Source organism: Ceratotherium simum, chromosome 16 (genome assembly GCF_057802395.1).
Source record: "Ceratotherium simum simum isolate JZ-2026a chromosome 16, ASM5780239v1, whole genome shotgun sequence".
NCBI classification, from domain to species: domain Eukaryota; kingdom Metazoa; phylum Chordata; class Mammalia; order Perissodactyla; family Rhinocerotidae; genus Ceratotherium; species Ceratotherium simum.
The window spans coordinates 10,298,466-10,317,446 of record NC_141915.1 but is presented as its reverse complement, the minus strand read 5'-3'; the positions used below and the strand labels follow the sequence as shown (position 1 = coordinate 10,317,446).

Here is an 18,981-nt window from a genome sequence, read left to right as displayed (position 1 = left end):
AATTTTAAAAGGGAAACACTAGAATAATATGATCAAGAAAAAGCTGTTTGAAGTGGGTCATTTGCCCTCAAACTTTGTTTTAGGAAATTTGGTCAAAAGTGAGAGGAAATGCATTTCTCTCTTCCAGGCCCTCAGTGTAATAAATGGATTTCCTTTTTATAAACCAGTGGGTGAAAAAATTCAGAATTCAAAGAGATAGTCAAAAGATGTTTCCTCAAGGTCATGAAAGACAAAGACTGAAGAACTCTTCCAGATTAAGGGAGATTAAGATGTGACAAAGTTGACACGAGAAATTTAATGTGTGATCCTAGTGGATCTTGGATTAGGGGAAAAAAAACTTTAAAGAATATTAGTAGAACAATTGGCAAAATTTGAATAAGGTCTCTAGCTTAGATAATAGTATTTGTTATCAGTGTTAACTTCCTGATTTTTGATATTCTAATGCCTTTATGGATGAGAACGTCCTTGTTAGAAAATACACACTGAAGTGTTTTGGGGTAAAGGGGCATTATGTCTGCAATTTACTCTCAAATGGTTTAGAAAAAATATATGTGTCTGTAGAGATAGACAATGATAAAGCAAAGACAATGATATGCCTTTTCAGTGAATGCACAGGGAAATTCTTTGTATTATTTTTGCTACTTTTCTAGAAATAAAATTATTTTAAAATAAAAAGTTTTAAATGATAAGCCTTTTAAAGTTTTCCTTCCAGGTCTTATACAGTATTATCACTGAGACATTAAATTGCTGTATAAAAAGAAGGAATGATTTCTAGGATTGAGTGTCCCTAAATGTTGACCTCCTATATATTAACACTATGTAATAACATGTTCATATAAAACCGCCTCTTTAGAGGGCAGCACAGCTTTTTCCTCACAATGGAGACAATGTGATCACCAAAACTCATAAAATAAAAATTGCAATTATTTAGACTTCTCAGAGGAATTATTTTTATAAAGTGTGAGGTTCAGCAAAGTCTCTTTATTCTCCACTCAAAAAATATTTGATGATAATCAAATATTACCCACACTGGTTTCTCAGCTCTCAGCTGTGTAGGGGAGGTTCTCTCTTTAACTGGACTGTTTCAAAGGTCTGAAAATATTTTCAAACTTCCCCCATCTCAGGAGGGACAGGCAAACCCATCAAGTACAGTGGGCCCAGCTGCTTCTCTCCCTTGAGGTGACCCTCGTCTTTATTAATGATGTGATGATGTGACAGCGATGACACTAAAATACAATGAGAGGTGGGCTTCCCGTGCTCTCCAACATGGAAATCACAGAGCAGCAAGCATGGGAACATTCTTAGTGCACAGAGAAGATGCAAGGACTGAAGGGCTCCTCATACTCTTCTTCTCTCTGCCTGTAACTTACATGCCTTTTCTCCTGAGAATAGAAAGCCCAGGTCTTCAGGGCCAAGCTCCCCCAGCGACAGTTTATCAAGTCTAACTGTTCACAGGTGAAGGAAGCACTGTCATAGAATGCAAGTGAGGAAAGCCCGTGACCTTGCTTTTGCAAGACTTCCCAAGGTCCTTGGAACAAATAGAAGAGAAAGAGTCAGCCATGTGGAGATCTGGGGAAAGAGCATTCCAGGCAGAGAAACAGCAAGTGCAAAGGTCCTTACGTGGGGACACGCCCAGTGTGTTTGTTGAACGAACAGGAAGCTAGTGTGTCTGAAGTGTAGTAATGGAAGGGGAAGAAGAGATCGGGGTGAGGTGGGATGGGTAGACAAGGGTCAGATCATGTTGGGCCTTGCAGCCATGGGCAGGGACATGGTCGGATTTGTATTCTAGAAGATGACTTTGGTTGCAACATGGAGAATAGATTTTAAGCAGAAGGCTAGTAAAGAAGCCATCGAGTTCTCCAGGAAGGACAGGATGAAATCGGGCCAGGATGGAATCAAGAAAGAGGAGCAAAGTGGAAGGAATCAAGAGATAGTTAGAAATAGGTGAAGGCAGTATAAATTTATGTTTTTTAAAAAAAGAGATAGAAGATAAGAAGGTCTGGACATGGGGCTGTGGGTGGGCGAGAAAAAGAGAAGGGTCTAGGATAACTGTTAGATTTTGGGCTCCAGCAGCCGGAAGTTTGGGGCATTCTGCTTATAGTAGGCTTCCTGCCTAAGGGACCTACTAGATAGTAAGAACTGGGTAGTCACATTTCACATTGTGAGTTAATAAACAACAGGCATTTAGGTCTGTTCTGTCATTTTCCGTGACCTTGGTTCACCGCAGCCTGCTCTACAGAGACGTCTCACAAAAGTGAGTTTTGGAGCCACCCTGTGGCCATAGGAAGCACTGCCAGTGACCAGGTGTCCCCTAGCGGGCCACTTGCTTCAGGGCTGGAACCCACATGTCCTAACATCTGAACTGGTCATAAAACAACTTAGAAAAAAAAATGTTTATCATGGAAAAATTCAAACATGTAAAAATAAAGAAAATACTATAATGAACCCCTTTGAAGCCTACCATTCTCCTTCAACAATTACCAACACATGGCCAACCTTGTTTCAGCTATACTCCTTCCTCCTAGGCCCACCAGGTTATTTTGAAGCAAATCTCAGACATCACAAAATAGTTCAAATTGTCCAATCTCATACATATTATTTTTTCACTGTTTGTCCCTCCCCGTTCCTTGTTTTCTTGCAATTTATCTGTTGAAGACACTGGGATGTTTTGGGCTGTGTACTAGTTGTGTCGTTTAACATGTTCCCCTGCGACCAGTATTTCCTGTAAACTGGTTGTTACACCTAGTGGTTGATCAGCCTCATGTTCAATTTTCTGATAAAAATACATCGTGGTACTTCTCATTCCATCACATCAGGACGCACATAATGCCTGCTTGTCCCTATTTTTCCGTTGTTAAATCTGAGCAGCAGGTTCAGATGCAGTCAGACTGAGGCAACCATTATAAAGTTCGCCATCAGTTTTTCACCTCCTGGTTTATTGATCATCACCGCCTAGCTCCATTATTTCATGAAAGGTTGAGAACTGGGACGTCCTAATTCTATCATTCCTTCTGCATTTATCACCTGGGCACCTGAGGCCATGCCCTCATCAACTCGTTGTTTACCATGAGATACAGGTCACACAGGAAAGCCTGGATAAATGTGTGATATTTTTTCCCCATTATCTAACAGTTTTCAGAATGAGTCGGTTCCCTAGCATCCTCCAACAGTGACTAATTAGTTGTTTTCAGTGTCATTGTGAACTTGGAGATTTTAACATCTTTTGTGTGTTCCAGTCCATTGCAGTTGTGATTCTTTTTAATGCTCAAATCATCTCAGTTTGGGCCAGTGGGAACCTCTTGAAGTTGGCCTCTGAGTTGTTTCTTTTCTTTTCTATGTGAAATTTATACAACATAAAATTAACTTTTGCGAAGTACACAATTCGGTGATATTTAGACACAGATAAGGAAACCGAGGCAAGAGTAACATATTTACCTGGCTGAGGACACATGGGCTGTAACTCATAACACCAGGCTTCAAATCCAGGCTGATTTGAGAATCTGAGCTCTTCACCACCACAATCTCTTACCTCTCACTGGTCCTCATTATAATGTGCAGTCATTTGATTTATTACTTTACTCATTTATTGTGTCTCTCCTACTAGAACACAACAAATAAATGCAACAAATAAATGAAGTTCCTTAAAGTCGGGGGAAAAAATAAAACGAAGCCCAGGAGGGCCCATGCCCATTCTAACGTCTGTGTAGGAGCTGAGGGGTGGGGGAGGGGAGGGGTGCAGCAGCTGCTCCGCTGCAGTCACTTGCCTTGAGGGAATCAAAGTCCAGTGTTCCCAGATCCCTTTTTTTTTTTTTAAGAGAGGCCAGAAATCCAGACTCTTGTTCTGATTATAAATGTTGGTAACCAAATTAAAAATGAGAAATGAGAAGGAAAAAAATAACCCTGATGTCAACAGCATACAGGCCTCAGCCCACCAGTTTTTAGCCTCTGGATCAGCGCTGTCCAATAGAACTTTGTATGATGATGAAAATATTTCATATTGTCTCTGTCCCATATGGTAGCCAGCTAGCTCCATGTGGCTACTCAACACTTGAAATGTGGCTAGTGGGACTAAGGGACTGAATTTTAAAAACAAGTTAATTTGAATAGCCCCATATTGAATAGCCACCCTAGTGGCTACCATATTGAGCAATGCAGCTCTGAAAAGAATAATTTATTGGTTTCTAAAATTTGGAAACTGGTGGGATGAACGGAGGAGATTTAAACATCAGAGAGTGCTCTGGATGGTGACACTGGACTGATCATATGCACACCTGCTGCAGAACCTCTCTGAGCCTAGAGATCAAGTCCATGTTCCCTGGTACCATGTTCACTGACCCAACTTCCTTTTCCAGCAAAATTTTCCACTTCACTCCATGCTCTTCAGCTACCCAGACATATCTCCTTCCTCTATAAGCCAGGCTCTTGCTCACTCTAGTGCTTTGCTAAAGCTATCCCTCATTAACTTCAAAAATGCTCATTGAATACATACCATATTCAGGAATTGTACCGGGTGCTAGGAACACATATTTCCCACTCTGGAGTAACTTAGTGTGTAGTCAAGGAAACAATTAAAAGGTAGTATTTTAAGTGTTATCTTGGAGGAGACACAGGAAGGGAGAAGTGGGGAGGAGGGAGCTTCTGGATTGAGTCTTGAGGGGTATATCAGGGTCAGCCAGGTGAAGGACTGGAAGACCATCAAGCAATACCAGGGACAGCGGCACAGAGACGGTTGGGCCCTAGGGGAGTTTAGGCAATGGTAAAGGAGTCAGCATGACCGTCAGGAGGTGAAGAGGCAGTAGCTGAAGAATCAGGCAAGGACCAGATACTACTACTAATACCAACCATAATACCTGAGTGATTATTACCAGCCAGGCCCTGAGCACTTTATTTGTAGTAAATAAACTAATAGTGATCCATTATAATCTTTACTATTTTACAGATGGGGACATTGAGACACAGGGAGGTTCAATAACTAGCCCAAGTTACACAACTAGTAAGTAGCAAAGCCTGTATGAGAACCCTGGCAACCTGGTTCCAGAGCCCATGCTTAAGAAGTGCTGCCCTTGGGGCCCCAGCCAATAAGTTAGGACTTAATCCTGAAGGTGATGGGGCACTGATTTTAAGCCACAGCGTGATGGGATCATGTTTGCATTTTTAAAAGATGATTCTCTTTGACTATTCTGGAGGCAGAGAGATCAGAGAGGAGTCTGTTACAATAATCCAGCAAGACAGACTATGGCAATGGGAATGGGTAATGAGGGCCAACAGGAGAATCATGAAGGAAACGAAATCGACAGGATTTGGTGACTGGAAATGAGAAGTGAGGGAGAGGGAAGAGTCAAGATGAGACCCCAGCCTTAGCTCGCCCACTCACTGGGAATGCACAAGGATTGGGAAGGAAGGATGGCAGGGTCAAGTGGAGGTGTCCAGCAGGCACTGGGGTCCAGAGGTGGGAGCGAGATTCAAGAGCCCTCAGCACACAGGTGATGGCTGACTCCAGGGAAGGTGTGTAGGAGAGAAGGTAGAACTCTGAGAAAAAAGGACAGAAAGAGAGACTGGGGGCAAGCGGGGGGAGAGCTAGGGAAAGCCAGCAGACGAGTGTCGTGACACCGAAGGCAGAAGAAGGCTCTAAAGAATCTTGCCCGGAGTCAATTAAGGCCAGGCCCGAGAAACGTTTGCAGGCTTTGACATATCTGTGGTTCTTGATAACTTTCAGGAGGGCCACTGTGCAGAACGAGCAGACATTTGGATTGGAAAGGAAGGAGTGAGCTACAGTATGACCTCTTTCACCTTACTGGCCTGTTGAATTCCTCTCATCCTTCAAAAAGCAAATGGGGGGTCTCTGCCAGCTTCTGGTATCCCTCTTTAGAAGTTCCCAGCTCTGTCTCACCTAGGGAGCTCTAAAAAATACTGATGTTTATCGTGATCGAAACCACAACAGTGGTTGTCTCTAGAAAGGGACGGGAGGGGATTGATTGGGAAGGGACACGAAAGAACTTTCTGGGGTGAAGGAAATGTCCTATATCTTGAAAGGGTTGTGGGTTGCATTTGTCAAAACTCACCAAAATATACACTTAAGATGTGTATTTCATTGTATGTAAATGATTCCTCAAAATTGTAAAAAGTGAAAAATTATCGAAGCCGGGGCTCTATCCTAGACTTTAAAGTCAGAATCTCCGAACATGGGGCTTGTGCGTGGTTATCTAGAAGGTTCCGCAGCCGACAGTAATGTGCAGCCAGCGTGGCGACGCACCGCTGGAGCAGCTAATCTCTCACCCCTTCAGGTGTCCTGGGCTCTGGCACGACTCCATCACGTTCGGTCTGGTATCCGCCCTTCCATCCGTTTCGGCGCAAGTCCGTCCTGCCTGGGCTGTGAGCTCTGAGTCCCCCAGGTAACCAGCTCCGGGCCACTGGTCGTCGGCAGGACGCCGGGGGCGGGGTCGGAGGGACCGCTGAACCGGGAGCCCACAGAACCGCTGCCCCGCGGGGTGCAGCGGGCCCTGCTTCTCCCACGAGGCCCCGGAGAGCGCATGCACCACGCCGCGGGATTTTAGAAGTTCTGGAAGGTCCTTGGCGCTCACGTCCTGACAGCCCGGACCCCGGCCGCGCGGCCAACGAGTAGTCATGAGGGAACCTGTGCAGGCGTACGGCCGGCCGACCTCGTGGCGCAACGGTAGCGCGTCTGACTCCAGATCAGAAGGTTGCGTGTTCAAATCACGTCGGGGTCAGCCCTTTTTTTTTTTTTTTTTTTTTGTCCTATGGCTTCGGTTACTTTTATTTATTCTCCTCATTTTCAACTATGTTCGAGCCCCAGCACCCGTGTCGGAGAAAACTCACCTCGTAGGGGCCGGAAAGGGAGGGTCCTGGCGCGAAGTCCCGTGCCGCCCCGTCGGGGGAGCGCAACGATCTCGCGGTGTTTTTTGCAGACGCGGATACCGTAAGTCTGGGCCCATAGCGCAGCTCCTGAGGACTGGCGTGCTCTCCGGATCGCTCAGCCCAGAGGGAGCAGGATCGGGCGCTCGTGCAGGCGGGAAGGTCGCCTGGTCTGTCAGTGCCCGCGATTCGTCTTTGCAGTGCTGGGCAGGATCCCTCAGAATGCGCCCCTTCACGACTTGGGTGAGTCCACACTGAGGAGTAAGAGTTCAGACCCCAGAGAGAAGATCCTAAGTCTACCTTGTGTAGACGAGGTGGCCGAGTGGTTAAGGCGATGGACTGCTAATCCATTGTGCTCTGCACGCGTGGGTTCGAATCCCATCCTCGTCGGTTTGCGCTTGAGGCGGCGTATGGTCAATTTTGTAATCCAAAATAAGAATTTCTCGTTACCTTTCGTCTGCCTGGATTCAATTTCCGTGTCACCCTTTCACTGTCTCTCGCCCCCAGCTGTAGTTTTCGTCACTTCTACTCCGTTTTCCAGTACTGGGAAAGGTTGGTTATTAAGGGCACCCAGGCATTCACTTACCTGCCTTGGAGGTGACCTGGCCAGGGAAACAGGTACAGAGCTAGTTGTGGCCGGCGCCGTGGCTTAGTTGGTTAAAGCGCCTGTCTAGTAAACAGGAGATCCTGGGTTCGAATCCCAGCGGTGCCTCTAGAATCTCTTGATTTTGCAAAGACTCCTCGAGGAAGGGTCGCTGAGTCTGGGCATTCGGCATATAGAATTTCCCACAGGTTCATTCATCCTCTCTCCGGGAGTCCACTGGGAGCTATCAGGGGGCGTTTTCCATTTCTGGTTGTGTGCGTGGACTCAATGTGCGTGGTGTCACTCTTCTGCTCCGTATCCGCCAAGCGCCAGAGTCGCATCTTCTATGCTTGTCAGTGTTGCGGCTTGGCTGTTCTCGAAATGCTCAGCGGGATTGGGTTTTTGTGTTCTATTTTCATGCCTACCAAAGCAATTTTTTAAGTTTTCCAAAAGACAAGACTGATCAGTAATATGAATTCTACATAGTTTCATATTGAGGTTTCAGTAGGAGAGGCCGGTTAGCTCAGCTGGTTAGAGCGTGGTGCTAATAACGCCAAGGTCGCGGGTTCGATCCCCGTACGGGCCAGTGGCTTGTTTTCACAAGTTGCGTTGCCGATTTCTTCTTAATTGAGAAGGCTTCTGGGGCAGCATTCCCAATCCTGGAATTTTTCACTCCCAAAAAGGAAATGTATTGAAATTCAGTCCAAAGTGGTAGTGTCTTGAGTGGGAGGAGAAAGGTTTGATGAATCTGGAGCTCTTTTTGTGACCTCTGTTTCTAAATCTTCTGACCATAACATGGGCTGCTGGAACTTACTATGTGAACTGTAAACAGAAGGCTGCCAGGGGTTGGAACAGACTGTCTCAAACAATACATATGGCACTGATCAGCGTGAGAAGTGGGGCCAGGAATAGAGCTAACAGGTGTTTCCAGTCTTCCTCCAGATCCAGATGTCCAATTTGCCCAGCCCCTACCTGTCCACTTCAGGATCTGAGAAGATGACCACTTCCCTTTCTCATCTGAATCACCTTGCTTCCTTTTCCGCTTTTACCCGATTTCTGAGCCAATATCTGTGTCTTGCATCTCCCCTCAGATCTGTTGCCTAAGAGCAGGAACCATATCCCTCCCCATGTATCCTGGGACCTCCACCCCACTCCCAGCACCAGCCCCAAGGGAGCTCCACCAAAAAGACCGACCCTCATTCCCATTCCTTTGGTTCATCAATCCCTGTAACCCCACACAGACACAGCCTCAGCCTGAGCAGCAGCAGCACTTTAATTCCACAAAAATTCAGAAAGCCAAAACTGATTAGAACACTCCACCAAGGTGGGCTTCAAAACCGGCAACAATTCTACCTGAACCCTGAGAGCAGTGAGACCCCTCCCAACTCATCCCCTCTACCATGCAATGCATTCCTTCTAGCTTCACTGCAGTTCTGGCTGGGGAAGTGGGATGCTAGGGGGCCAGCAGGCAGAAGCAGGAGGTTATCCATCTGCAGGTGTGCATCCTTGTCTACATGGTGTGTGGCCAAGGACCACTCAAGCTCCCACAGCCCCTGGCACCTGAGATATGGCCACTGGAGTCAGGGTGGCCACAGTGGGGGCTGGGGCCTCCTTTGTTCTCCTTTCTTGATCATGTATGGCAGTCATGTCTCCCACCATGAGACCTAAAGCCCTGGGTTCCCCGGGATGGTACTCTAGCTAGGGAAGAGCGTTGGGGAGAACAAGGTAACTACAGGTGGCCAACTGAATAGAAGCAGAGCATCATCCTCTCCCACCAGGAGAGCCTTTAGAACTTTCCCATATACACTCGCATAACACCCAGCGAGTAGTCTGCAGGCCTGCTAAATGCATCTGGAAAAGCCTCCAATAAATAGGCCTCCCCTCAGCGGGCGGCCTTGAAGAGTCCTTAGGATCCGCCTGGGCCCTGGCCTGGCCTGGCCTGGCCTCTCCTGCTCTCCTGGTCACTTGCACAGGGCCTCCAACACCTCCAGCGTGCGTCGAATATCGCGGACTTGGCGCGCCAGCCCCTGAACCGGCTGCAGAGCCCGTTCCAGCTCCTCGCAGCGCGCCAGCAGGGTATACATGCCCTTGATGCTCATGTCCACGGCTTCGCCTAGGGAGTCCACCGCGTCGCGGTAGGTCTGGATGCAGCCCACGCTCAGCGCTGTCAGCTCCTGCACCGCGCCACCCAGCCCACGAAGCAGACGGTCCACTCTGCCGCCCAGCTCCCGACTCAGCCGCTCCAGGTCCCGCAGCACGTCGGGGTCGATGGGGGGGATGGCCGGAGTGGGTGCGGACATTGAACAGGGCCGCGCAGGGGGAGGGGGCGGGGGTTGAGGGGCGCCGCTCAGACGGATCTTGAGTTGCAGGTTGTTGGCGACAAAGTGAGTGAGGTCGCCGTGGCGGCTCACCGTGCCCTCGAGCTCCAGGGGGCTGGAGATGGTGGCGCGACGCCCGCCGCCCGCGCCAGACTCGGCCCCCCCTGCGGACCCGGCACCGCCGCACGCCCCGCTCAGCCCGTCCAGGCTGCGGCTGTCCTGAAGGCGGCTGGAGAACGAGCGGCCAGCCCTGCCGGCTGCCGCCGCCTCCTCGTCGTCTTCCTCCTCCTGCTCAACATCCATCCCGCCGCCTCCCGGGCTCCCTCGACGGCACGCCCTCTCGGATGCAGGCTTGTCCTCTGGCGGCTCAGGGTCCTTGCGCCGGGAGGACCCGTGCGGGTCGTGCTCGAGACCCGGCACCCCCCGGCAGCTCCCCGTCCCAGACGGCGTCCCTCCGCGGCCAGGCTCGTCCTCCCGAGCCTCCCGTTCCGGCCAGTGGACGACGCTGCAGCTCGAAGTCTTCGCGGACGTCCTGGGGTGGCGGCTCGCGCCCCCAACGTTCTCGGCCTCTTCCTCCCCGGATAACCGGAGGCCTGAGGGCGGCTCAGAGGGCGTTCGGCCCAGCCCGCCACCGAAGATCGAGGCTTGCTGTTCCCCCAGAGCCAGAAGGTCCGCCTCGGGCCCAGGCCGCCCCCGGGGCGACTCCATACTGCAGTTGGGGGCAGGAACCGAAGAATTGGTTCCTCCCGGCTCCAGAGGCGTTGGCGGCGCCTTTAAGGGGCGTTGGTAGAGGCGCGCCGATTGGCAGCGGCTGACAATGGTAAGGACGGGAAGAACACTCTGATTGGTCGCTGCGACCAGGAAGTCCCGGAAGAAGAGCTGGTATTGAACAGCCTGACACACGTGAGAGCCAGCGGGGTGGAGAGAAGAAGGTGACAGCTGCACTCGTCGCCCCGCCCTTTCAAAAAGTTGAGGGGGCAGATCTTAAAGATGAAGGTCCTGAAATACCGGAGTCCTCTGGGGGCGGAGCTCAGGCTCCTTCCGCCCACAATTGTTGCTTAGCAAACACACCAAGCGGGGACCAAACTTGGGGTTCCTAATAGAGGTTTTTGGGATGGAAATAGTATATCCTGCTTGGACCACTGGGATTGAATCGCATCTTGATCAGGAAGGGTGAAACCAGAATTCTCAGCATGAGTGGTTGGTTCCATCGTCCTGGCTAACAGACCTAGCAGATGAGCTGCCCAGAGCGACTCACAGTGGACAGCTAAGCCGGCTTAAGGGTCTTCCTATGCTTTTGACATCTGTTTTCTGTCTCCTGCCCCCTCCAGGAGAGGGGAGTCTCTCCCCTTGGAGGATGGTGTGTGATTTCGCCACTAGGTAAAATATCCAATAAATGAATGGCCCTTCATGAAGATCAGAGCCCTAGTACCATTATGATCTCGTCTCTTCCTTCTCTTCCCCTCACTGGTCCTGCGGGAGCCACACTGGCCTCCTCACTGTTCCTCTGACAGGACAGACATGATCCCGCCTCAGGGATTTACGCTTGCTACTGCCCCCACCCCTTTTTTTTTGAGGCTGAGTCTACCAAGAAAACTTGTCAATTTAGATATTCTTCCTTCCCTTCTCCTTCAGGTCCTTATTCAAATGTTCAGTGAAGCCTTCCCTTACAACCTGTTTAAAATTGCAGCCACTTTCCCCAGCAATTCCTGATCTTCCTTCCCTGCCTTTTCTCTATAGCACTTGTCACCATCTGACATACTATATATTTTGCTACTTGCTCACGTAAGCTCCATAAGGGTAAGGCTTTTTGTCTGTTTTGTTCTCATCTGTATCGCTGTGCTCAGAACAGTGCCTAGCATGTAGAAGGTGCTTGATAATTATTTATGAAGTAAATGACCCCAAGCCATTAACTTCCCCTTTTTGGCTTCAACTCATTCAAGATGTGTTTCTGTCACTTGCACCCAGAGTCCTGACTAATACACTGTGAGGCCCATGGTCTACTCTAAGCTTCTCCATCTCTCCTGGACTGACACCCCGCCTTGTCTTCCTTTTACCCCCCAGCAGGCAGTTGCTCTTTATCCAGCAAGTGACAGAAAACACAAGTTAAACCAACAAAAAAACTCAGGAGAGTTTATTGTCGTGCAATAATGGTCTCAAGATAGAGTGCGCCTCAAAGAAGCCTGCATTCAGTGCCCTAAGGCTGTCAGGAAAGACCTGGTTTCTGTCTGTGGGGGCAGCTTTATCCCAAGTGGGCTTCCTCATGGTGGCAATATGGCTATGTCATTTATCATTCTTTGGGGGTTATATTAGTCTGCTCCAGCTGCTATTACAAAATACCATAAACTAGGTGTCTTAAACAACAGACATTTATTTCTCCCACTTCTGGAGGCTGGGTAGTCTAAGGTGCCAGCTGGTTCGGTTCCTGGTGAGGCCCCTCTTCCTGGCTTGCAGATAGCCATCTTCTTGATGTATCCTCACATGGTGGAAAGAGAGCTGGCTCTCTGGCCTCTTCTTATAAGGACACTAATCCCATCATGAGGACCCCACCCTCATAACTTCATCTAAACCTGATTACCTCCAAAGTCCTCACCTCCAAATACCATCACGCTGGCGGTTAGGGCTTCAGCATATGAATTTTGAAGAGACAAAAACATTCAGTTGAGGGATCATTTGTCCTTCTTTTTGGCTTCCCAGGATCAGAATCCCAATGTTTGAGGACTCTCCCACTTCATCAGGCAGAGCCCATCTTCCACTACAAAAGCTGGAATGCTAAGCAGTCCCCTTCCCAGCTTCCCCAGCACATGGCTCAGGCTCCACCATGATCTACTGGCCCATTTCTGCAGTGGAATTTCTCCTGGCTGTGTAAACTCCAAGCCTGGTCCTCCTACAGATTCCTGGCACTCATAGAGATTCTGCGAGTTACCCAGGATGCTGATTGTAAGGTCCTTTTTCTGCTTAAATGAGCCCAAATTGTTTTCTGTCGCATGCAACCAGGAACCCTGGCTAATATATTCCCATATCTTCCAGAAGGGGAGAAAGGAATAGCTTCCATTTGACCTCACAGAAAAACAAGGATGCATCTTTCCCAAAAGCCCCAGTCAATTTCTCTTTACATCTCATTGGCCTAAACTGATTCATATGCCCAATTTAGTCACATTGGCCGGGGTAATACCATGTCTGACTCCTGCCAGAGTGTCTGGAAGCAATCACTCTGGCAAGGTGATAAGAATTCACTGATTAGGTTAAAACATTTATGCTCCTCCTGGAGCTAGGGGTGGGTCAGTTCCCTCCAAACTCAAGTAGCTGCAACATAACAGGGGAGGGAGAGGGGCTGTGGGGGAGCGACCACAGTGTCCACTGCGTTAGGGGTCAGCGAAGTATGGCCTATAGGCCAAATCCAGCTCTCCACCTGTTTTTATATGGCCTGTGAGCTAAGAATCGTTTTTACATTTTTAAATGGTTGAATAATCTAAAGAATATGAAAATTCATATAATTACATGAAATTCAAATTTCAATGCCCATAAAGTTTTATTGGAATACAGCCGCATTAACTCATTTACGTACTGTCTGTGGTTGCTTTTGCGCTATAACGGCAGAGTTAAGTAGTTTCAACAGAGGCCATGTGGCCGGCAAAGCCTTAATTATTTCTCAGACTTTTACAGATAAACTTTGCCACGTCTTGCACTGCAGTTCTCCCCCGTTTAGGCTGCTGGGAAGCGGGAGCCCCCTCACCAGGAAGGGCTCGATTCTCCTGCTTGCCTATCTTGTCAGCAACTGTTGGTCACTTCTGGTGGTCCAATGTGACTCATTTTCACAGGTATGCACACTCCGTTTAGGAGGCTTTGGAATCTTTTTTTCAATATTTTATAAAAATATTTCTTGGAAAATGAGGCCTGTATTACACAGTGTAGGGAGCTAGAGAAGGATGAGTTTTGCTGCAATCAGGGACGAGTGTCTTGTTAAAGGCCCAGGTTTTTCTGCTGACCCACGAATACCCATTTTTCTGTTGCAAACTATGGAATTCCTATCAATGGGAATTTCGTATATGAAGAAAATGGTGGCATTTTGAATCAATTTATATAAATGGAATAAGAGACCATCTATTTGGACTAAAACAAAAACAAGAAACAATTATTTCATCCCTTACCCCCCAAAAATTCCATTTCGATCACAATTCTAAATGAAAAAGCAGAAAAGTACTGAAAGAAAACAGAGGTGCATTTTTTTTTTATAACGTTGGTGTGATGAGGTTTTTTTTTTTTTTTTTTTGTGAGGAGGACCAGCCCTGAGCTAACATCCAATGCCAATCCTCCTCTTTTTTGCTGAGGAAGACTGGCCCTGGAGCTAACATCCACACCCATCTTCCTCTACTTTATATGGGATGCCACCACAGCAAGACTTAACAAGCAGTGCGTCGGTGCACACCCGGGATCCAAACCGGGGAGCCCCAGGCTGCTGCAGCAGAGTGTGTGCACTTAACCACTTGCACCACCAGGCCAACCCTAGGTTTTTTAAAGTAAGAGCAAAAGTCAGATATCACAAATGAAAAAGATGATGGACTTGACAATGTAAAACTGAAAATTTCAACATACAAAACCACCCTAAACTATGGTAAAAGACAATCGTAGAAAGGAAAATAAATACTGGCGTAGTATTTGAAAAATTGTTAATATCCCTTGACCTTACAAGTAAATGAGCAAAAGACACATATATTAGAAAAATGGCTAAGGACTCCAGGGTTGGTTAATTCATCAGCTCAGCAGAATCATCAAGGACCCAGGCTCCTTCCATCTTTATGTTCTGTCAACCTCAGTCTGCAGATTTGTCTTCACCTCAGCTCTCCTCATGGGCACAAAATGGCTGCCACACATCCAGTTATCTCAGGAAGATTGAACTAGTTGCACTGGGGTATTAGAGGTCAGTAGGTCAGTCAGTCAAATCAATCATGACCACCCAGTTTTGCTTCAAGCCACACCATTAGGAGACAGTCTGTAAAACTAATACAACTCTTCCAACTATTATACTCGTTCATTCACATAATCAGTGAGGGGCACAAAATATAACACTTCTATTAAAAAAGAATCACGCCACTGACAAGACCAGAGAGGGTGTGCAACACTGCAAAGCTCAATGGATATAGGGGTGCTAGGAGAATGTGGCTTTCTCCAAAGGACTGCCCCACCATCTCTCCTTTTAACCTATTCTAGACTTCGAAAGCTACTTGCTTGAGGTACAGCCGACGTGTGGGAATTTGTCTTCTTAGAATCCGTTCCTTTGGAAAATCTACTGTCAAACCCTTTAGGTCCTGTCTGTCTTACTTTTTGTAGACATTCTAATAAGTGTGTGGTAATATCTCATTGTGGTTTTAATTTGCATTCCTTAATAACTAATGATATTGAACATCTTTCCTGTGTTTATTTCCATCTACATATGTTCTTTGGGGAATGTATTCCCACTTTTATGTTATTTTCTATTTTACATATCTTGTAAACTACTTTAAATCCTTTCTAGAATAAGACTATATTTTTAAATGCTATTTATATCCATGTACATTACTACACTTGAGAACAGACCATGTTGTACGTAAGGAAGGATTGTTATTTCTATCTTAAAGGCTCAAAAAAATTAAACAGCTTGGTCAAAGTCACTTGGCTAAATCACGTGGAAAAGGAACTAGAACTTAGGCACGCCAACGGGAAGTGAAAGCTTGTTCCTCCTCAGAGCCCCCACCCGCCAAGGCTGCGATGTGGGACGGGACAGATCACTCCCGTCTTGTCAGTGCCCACACCACTCCATGGCGATGCAGACAGGCTTTCGAAAGAGCAGTATCAGCCAACCTTTCAGGAGGACATGATGAGATCCCCCGGGAAGAAGAGAGGTGGCTTTTCATTTCTCCTCTTTTCTGTCATCATCCATTCAGTGGGAAGTAAGGTGATCATCAAGTACTCAAAGTGAACAAATGTCCCAGTCAGTTGGACTCAGCACTTTGATATCTTTACTCAGAAGAATGTCAACTAGGACAGGCACAGTCTCTTGTATTCTTTGTGGGGTCTGTGGAGCAGGATGTTTGTCGAATGGGCTGTGGGGTGGAATGTAGGGTTTATGTGGGAAGTAGAATTATGTCATATTTTTACATTACATTAGGGGGGTGGCTCTTCCTCTGGATACTTGGAATTTTCATGAGTGAGATGATGCCTCTTAGAAAAGTCTCTGAGGGGTCAAGCACAAGTCAATGACAATGGTCATGGCACAGATCACTGATTCTTCCCATTACTCAAAATAGGCTGGGAGTGGCATACTGGATAGAGGGAAGAGCAAGTGCAAAGGCCCTGAGGTGGAAAAAATTTGGCGTGTTCAAAGGACAGCAAGGATGCCAGTGCTTTAACGATGGAAGAGGAAGAGAAGTTGGAGATGAGCTTGGAGAGGTAGGAAGGAACAGGATCTCCTCAGCAGGGATTTTTAGCTCAGAGTCCCCTAGGGAGTTTTAAAACATATGAATGCCTGGGTCTCAACCCAGGCCAATTAAGTCTGAATTTCTTAGGGCGAGGTCTGAGAGATCTATTTTCTTTTAAAGCCCTCCAGGTGATTTGGCTGTGTAGCCAGAGTTGAAAACTGACAGAGGACCCTGCCATGGTAAGGAATTTGGATTTTATTCCAAGTAATGTACACTGAAAAACCGAAGGAGGGTTTTGAACAGGGGAATGACCTGTTCTAACTTCCGCTGTGTGGAGAATGGACTGTAGGGGCCAAGAATAGACGTAGGGAGAACAGTCAGGAGGCTTGTTGCCATCGTCCAAGCCAGAAAGGATGGTGGCTTGAACTAGTGTGAGAGTGATGGAGTTTGTGTGGAAGGAAGGTGGGGCTGGGACTCAGTGGATTTGACTGGCAGTAGGAAGGGCAGGGTTGAGGGAGAAGAAAAGGAAGAGAAACCAGGGATGATTCCTAGATTTTTGGCCTCAGCAACTGGGTGAATGATGGTGCTATTGACTGAGATGGGGGAAACATGGTTTTGTGTGTGTGTGTGGGGGGGAGGGGTGGTGAATCGAGAGCACTGTTATAGGCATCTTAACTTTGAGAAGCCGATTAGACACATGAAGTGGAGAAGCCAAGGATATATGCGTTCGGGGCTTGGTGAGGAGGTTGAGGTGAGGATATTGACGTGGGAGTCATGTTTAAAGCCATGGGATGGGGCGGGCCCCGTGGCTTAGCGGTTAAGTGCGCGGGCTCTGCTGCTGGCGGCCGGGGCCCGGATCCCGGGCACGCACCAACGCACTGCTTCTCCAGCCATGCTGAGGCCACGTTCCACATACAGCAACTAGAAGGATGTGCAGCTATGACATACAACTATCTACTGGGGCTTTGGGGGAAAAAAAATAAATAAATAAAAATTAAAGCCATGGGATGGAGTGAGATTAAAGAGTGTAGATGGAGAAGAAAAGAGAACTTAGCGTGGAGCCCTGCCAGGTCCCCCATCAGGCTTCAGAGAGGGCCTAGCTCAAGGGACTTAGCTAAGCCAGGAGGAAAACAGAGATAGTGCGTTTCCGGAGGTGGAAGGCGGGGAGGGGGATATTTCTAGAAGAGAAAGTTCACCCCTGTTGAATGTGGCTGTGAAATGGGGTCAGAGAAGGGCCCATTGGATTTGGCTGGAGCAGTTTCAGCTGCTGAGGGGCGGGATTGGAGGAGGGAGACAGGCCAGGATGCCTCTTAAAAAAGTCTCTAAGGGGTCAAGCACAGGTCACTGACAAAGGTCATGGCACAGAGAGGCGAGGAAGGCAGTGTAGACGGTGAGTGTAGAAAATGCACTTGAAAAATTTTGCTGAGAGCAAACTGGGAGTCACAAGATGTGGGAGCAAGCTACTAGTTGCTTGTATAGTGATGAGAATTGTCCAGCAAAAAAGGAACGTGTTAATGATTGAAAAGGAACAATTGCTGGAGTGAAGTTGTTGACTAGCAAGAGGACAGGGTCCAGAGCAGCCCTGGAGGGCCTGCCTCTGATGGGACCAGGGCACTTGTTCCACTGGAGGGGGGAGTGGAGAGGCAGCTGACACGTGAAGTGAAGAGAGCAGCTTGGGAGAGTTGGTGGTTGGATTATGAAAGAGCCCCGTCTGATTCTGCTGTCTCTCAGACAACTGCTAGGGGAGGTCGTGAGGGAGGGGGCTGTGGGGAGCTTTGGTGACTTGGGGATTGGAAAAGCCAACACACGGGGAGACTTAGTAAGAGCGTTAGTCAGCATTAAGGGTGTGGGAGAATGGGTGCCCTCCATCATTGCTGGTGGGAGCACGAGCTGTCCCACCACTTGGGAGAGCAATTGGGCAAATTCTATGGAAGGTCTCCTGGGTGTACCCTATGACCCAGCATTGCCGTGTCCTTCTCTAGCTCTTCCCCGGAGAAGCCCTCACACGGGAGCACAAGGAGGCATGCAAAAGACATGGCCCCAGTACCACACACTGAAAATAGTCTACATGTCCCTCAACAGAATGGCTTTAAAAAAACCTAGGAATATCCATAGTAAGGATTATAGTGCAGGAGTTTTGAAAAACAAAGCACATCTCTGCAAACTGTCATAGAGAGGCTTCTAAGGCATCTAGTGCAGAAAGGAAGTGACAGAAAACACATACAGTGTAATACTATTTATAATAAGGAATGCCCACATGCTAAAAAAAATGCCGTTTTCTAGAAGTATATAGGTATGTATGTAAATACAAAGAAAGAGGACTAGAGAGCTATGTTACCAAACTGATATTAGTATCTGGTATTAGCATAATTGGAAAAGTGGAATTTCAGCTTATTCATATTATTTATAAGTGAATTAACTCATTTAATTTGTGTAAATTTAAAAAAATATTTTTACAGAGACAAGACAGGGCTCAAACTCAAGCCCTGAGGAAGCAGGTCCTGGGGCATGAGGATTAGGGGTCCTAAGCACGGGGCATTTGCCTAAGAGGCTTGGCAGTGAGGGTAAAGAAATGCGGGCAGAGCACATGTAGGGGACAGCCGGTGTGTTCAGAATTTTTAAAACACCTTTGAAATACTCCTGGATCAGAGAAGAAATCATAATGGTAATTAGAGTATTGAGACCAGAATAATAACAAAATATACCCCATCTCAGGCCTGTGTGACTCAATGATGTAATGAAACCGAGAACTAAGGAGTTAAAAAATCTTCCCTAGAGCAAAAACTTTAAGATAAGCTTTGCTAGCTGC

At 47.5% G+C, this 18,981-nt stretch overlaps 1 protein-coding gene and 4 non-coding genes across 5 annotated transcripts; 4 read left to right on the top strand and 1 right to left on the bottom strand.

The window, feature by feature from the left end:
- The first annotated feature begins 6,656 nt into the window (after positions 1 to 6,656).
- TRNAW-CCA (transfer RNA tryptophan (anticodon CCA)) lies at positions 6,657 to 6,728 on the top strand. The gene has a single exon. It is a non-coding gene; the product is annotated as a tRNA-Trp (tRNA).
- A 453-nt stretch (positions 6,729 to 7,181) lies between these two features.
- TRNAS-GCU (transfer RNA serine (anticodon GCU)) lies at positions 7,182 to 7,263 on the top strand. Its single transcript has one exon. It is a non-coding gene; the product is annotated as a tRNA-Ser (tRNA).
- Positions 7,264 to 7,511: 248 nt separating this feature from the next.
- On the top strand, positions 7,512 to 7,585 carry TRNAT-AGU (transfer RNA threonine (anticodon AGU)). The gene has a single exon. It is a non-coding gene; the product is annotated as a tRNA-Thr (tRNA).
- A 383-nt stretch (positions 7,586 to 7,968) lies between these two features.
- Positions 7,969 to 8,042, top strand: TRNAI-AAU (transfer RNA isoleucine (anticodon AAU)). Its single transcript has one exon. It is a non-coding gene; the product is annotated as a tRNA-Ile (tRNA).
- A 668-nt stretch (positions 8,043 to 8,710) lies between these two features.
- On the bottom strand, positions 8,711 to 10,571 carry BORCS6 (BLOC-1 related complex subunit 6). The gene has a single exon (XM_004433095.3). The coding sequence runs from the start codon at positions 10,480 to 10,482 to the stop codon at positions 9,418 to 9,420; it is 1,065 nt and encodes a 354-aa protein (XP_004433152.1). The 5' UTR covers positions 10,483 to 10,571; the 3' UTR covers positions 8,711 to 9,417.
- Positions 10,572 to 18,981: the final 8,410 nt, after the last annotated feature.

Bases quoted from the DNA above. Each gene is read 5' to 3' on its own strand.
- BORCS6 (XM_004433095.3), bottom strand. From the start codon at position 10,482: ATGGAGTCGCCCCGGGGGCGGCCTGGGCCCGAGGCGGACCTTCTGGCT.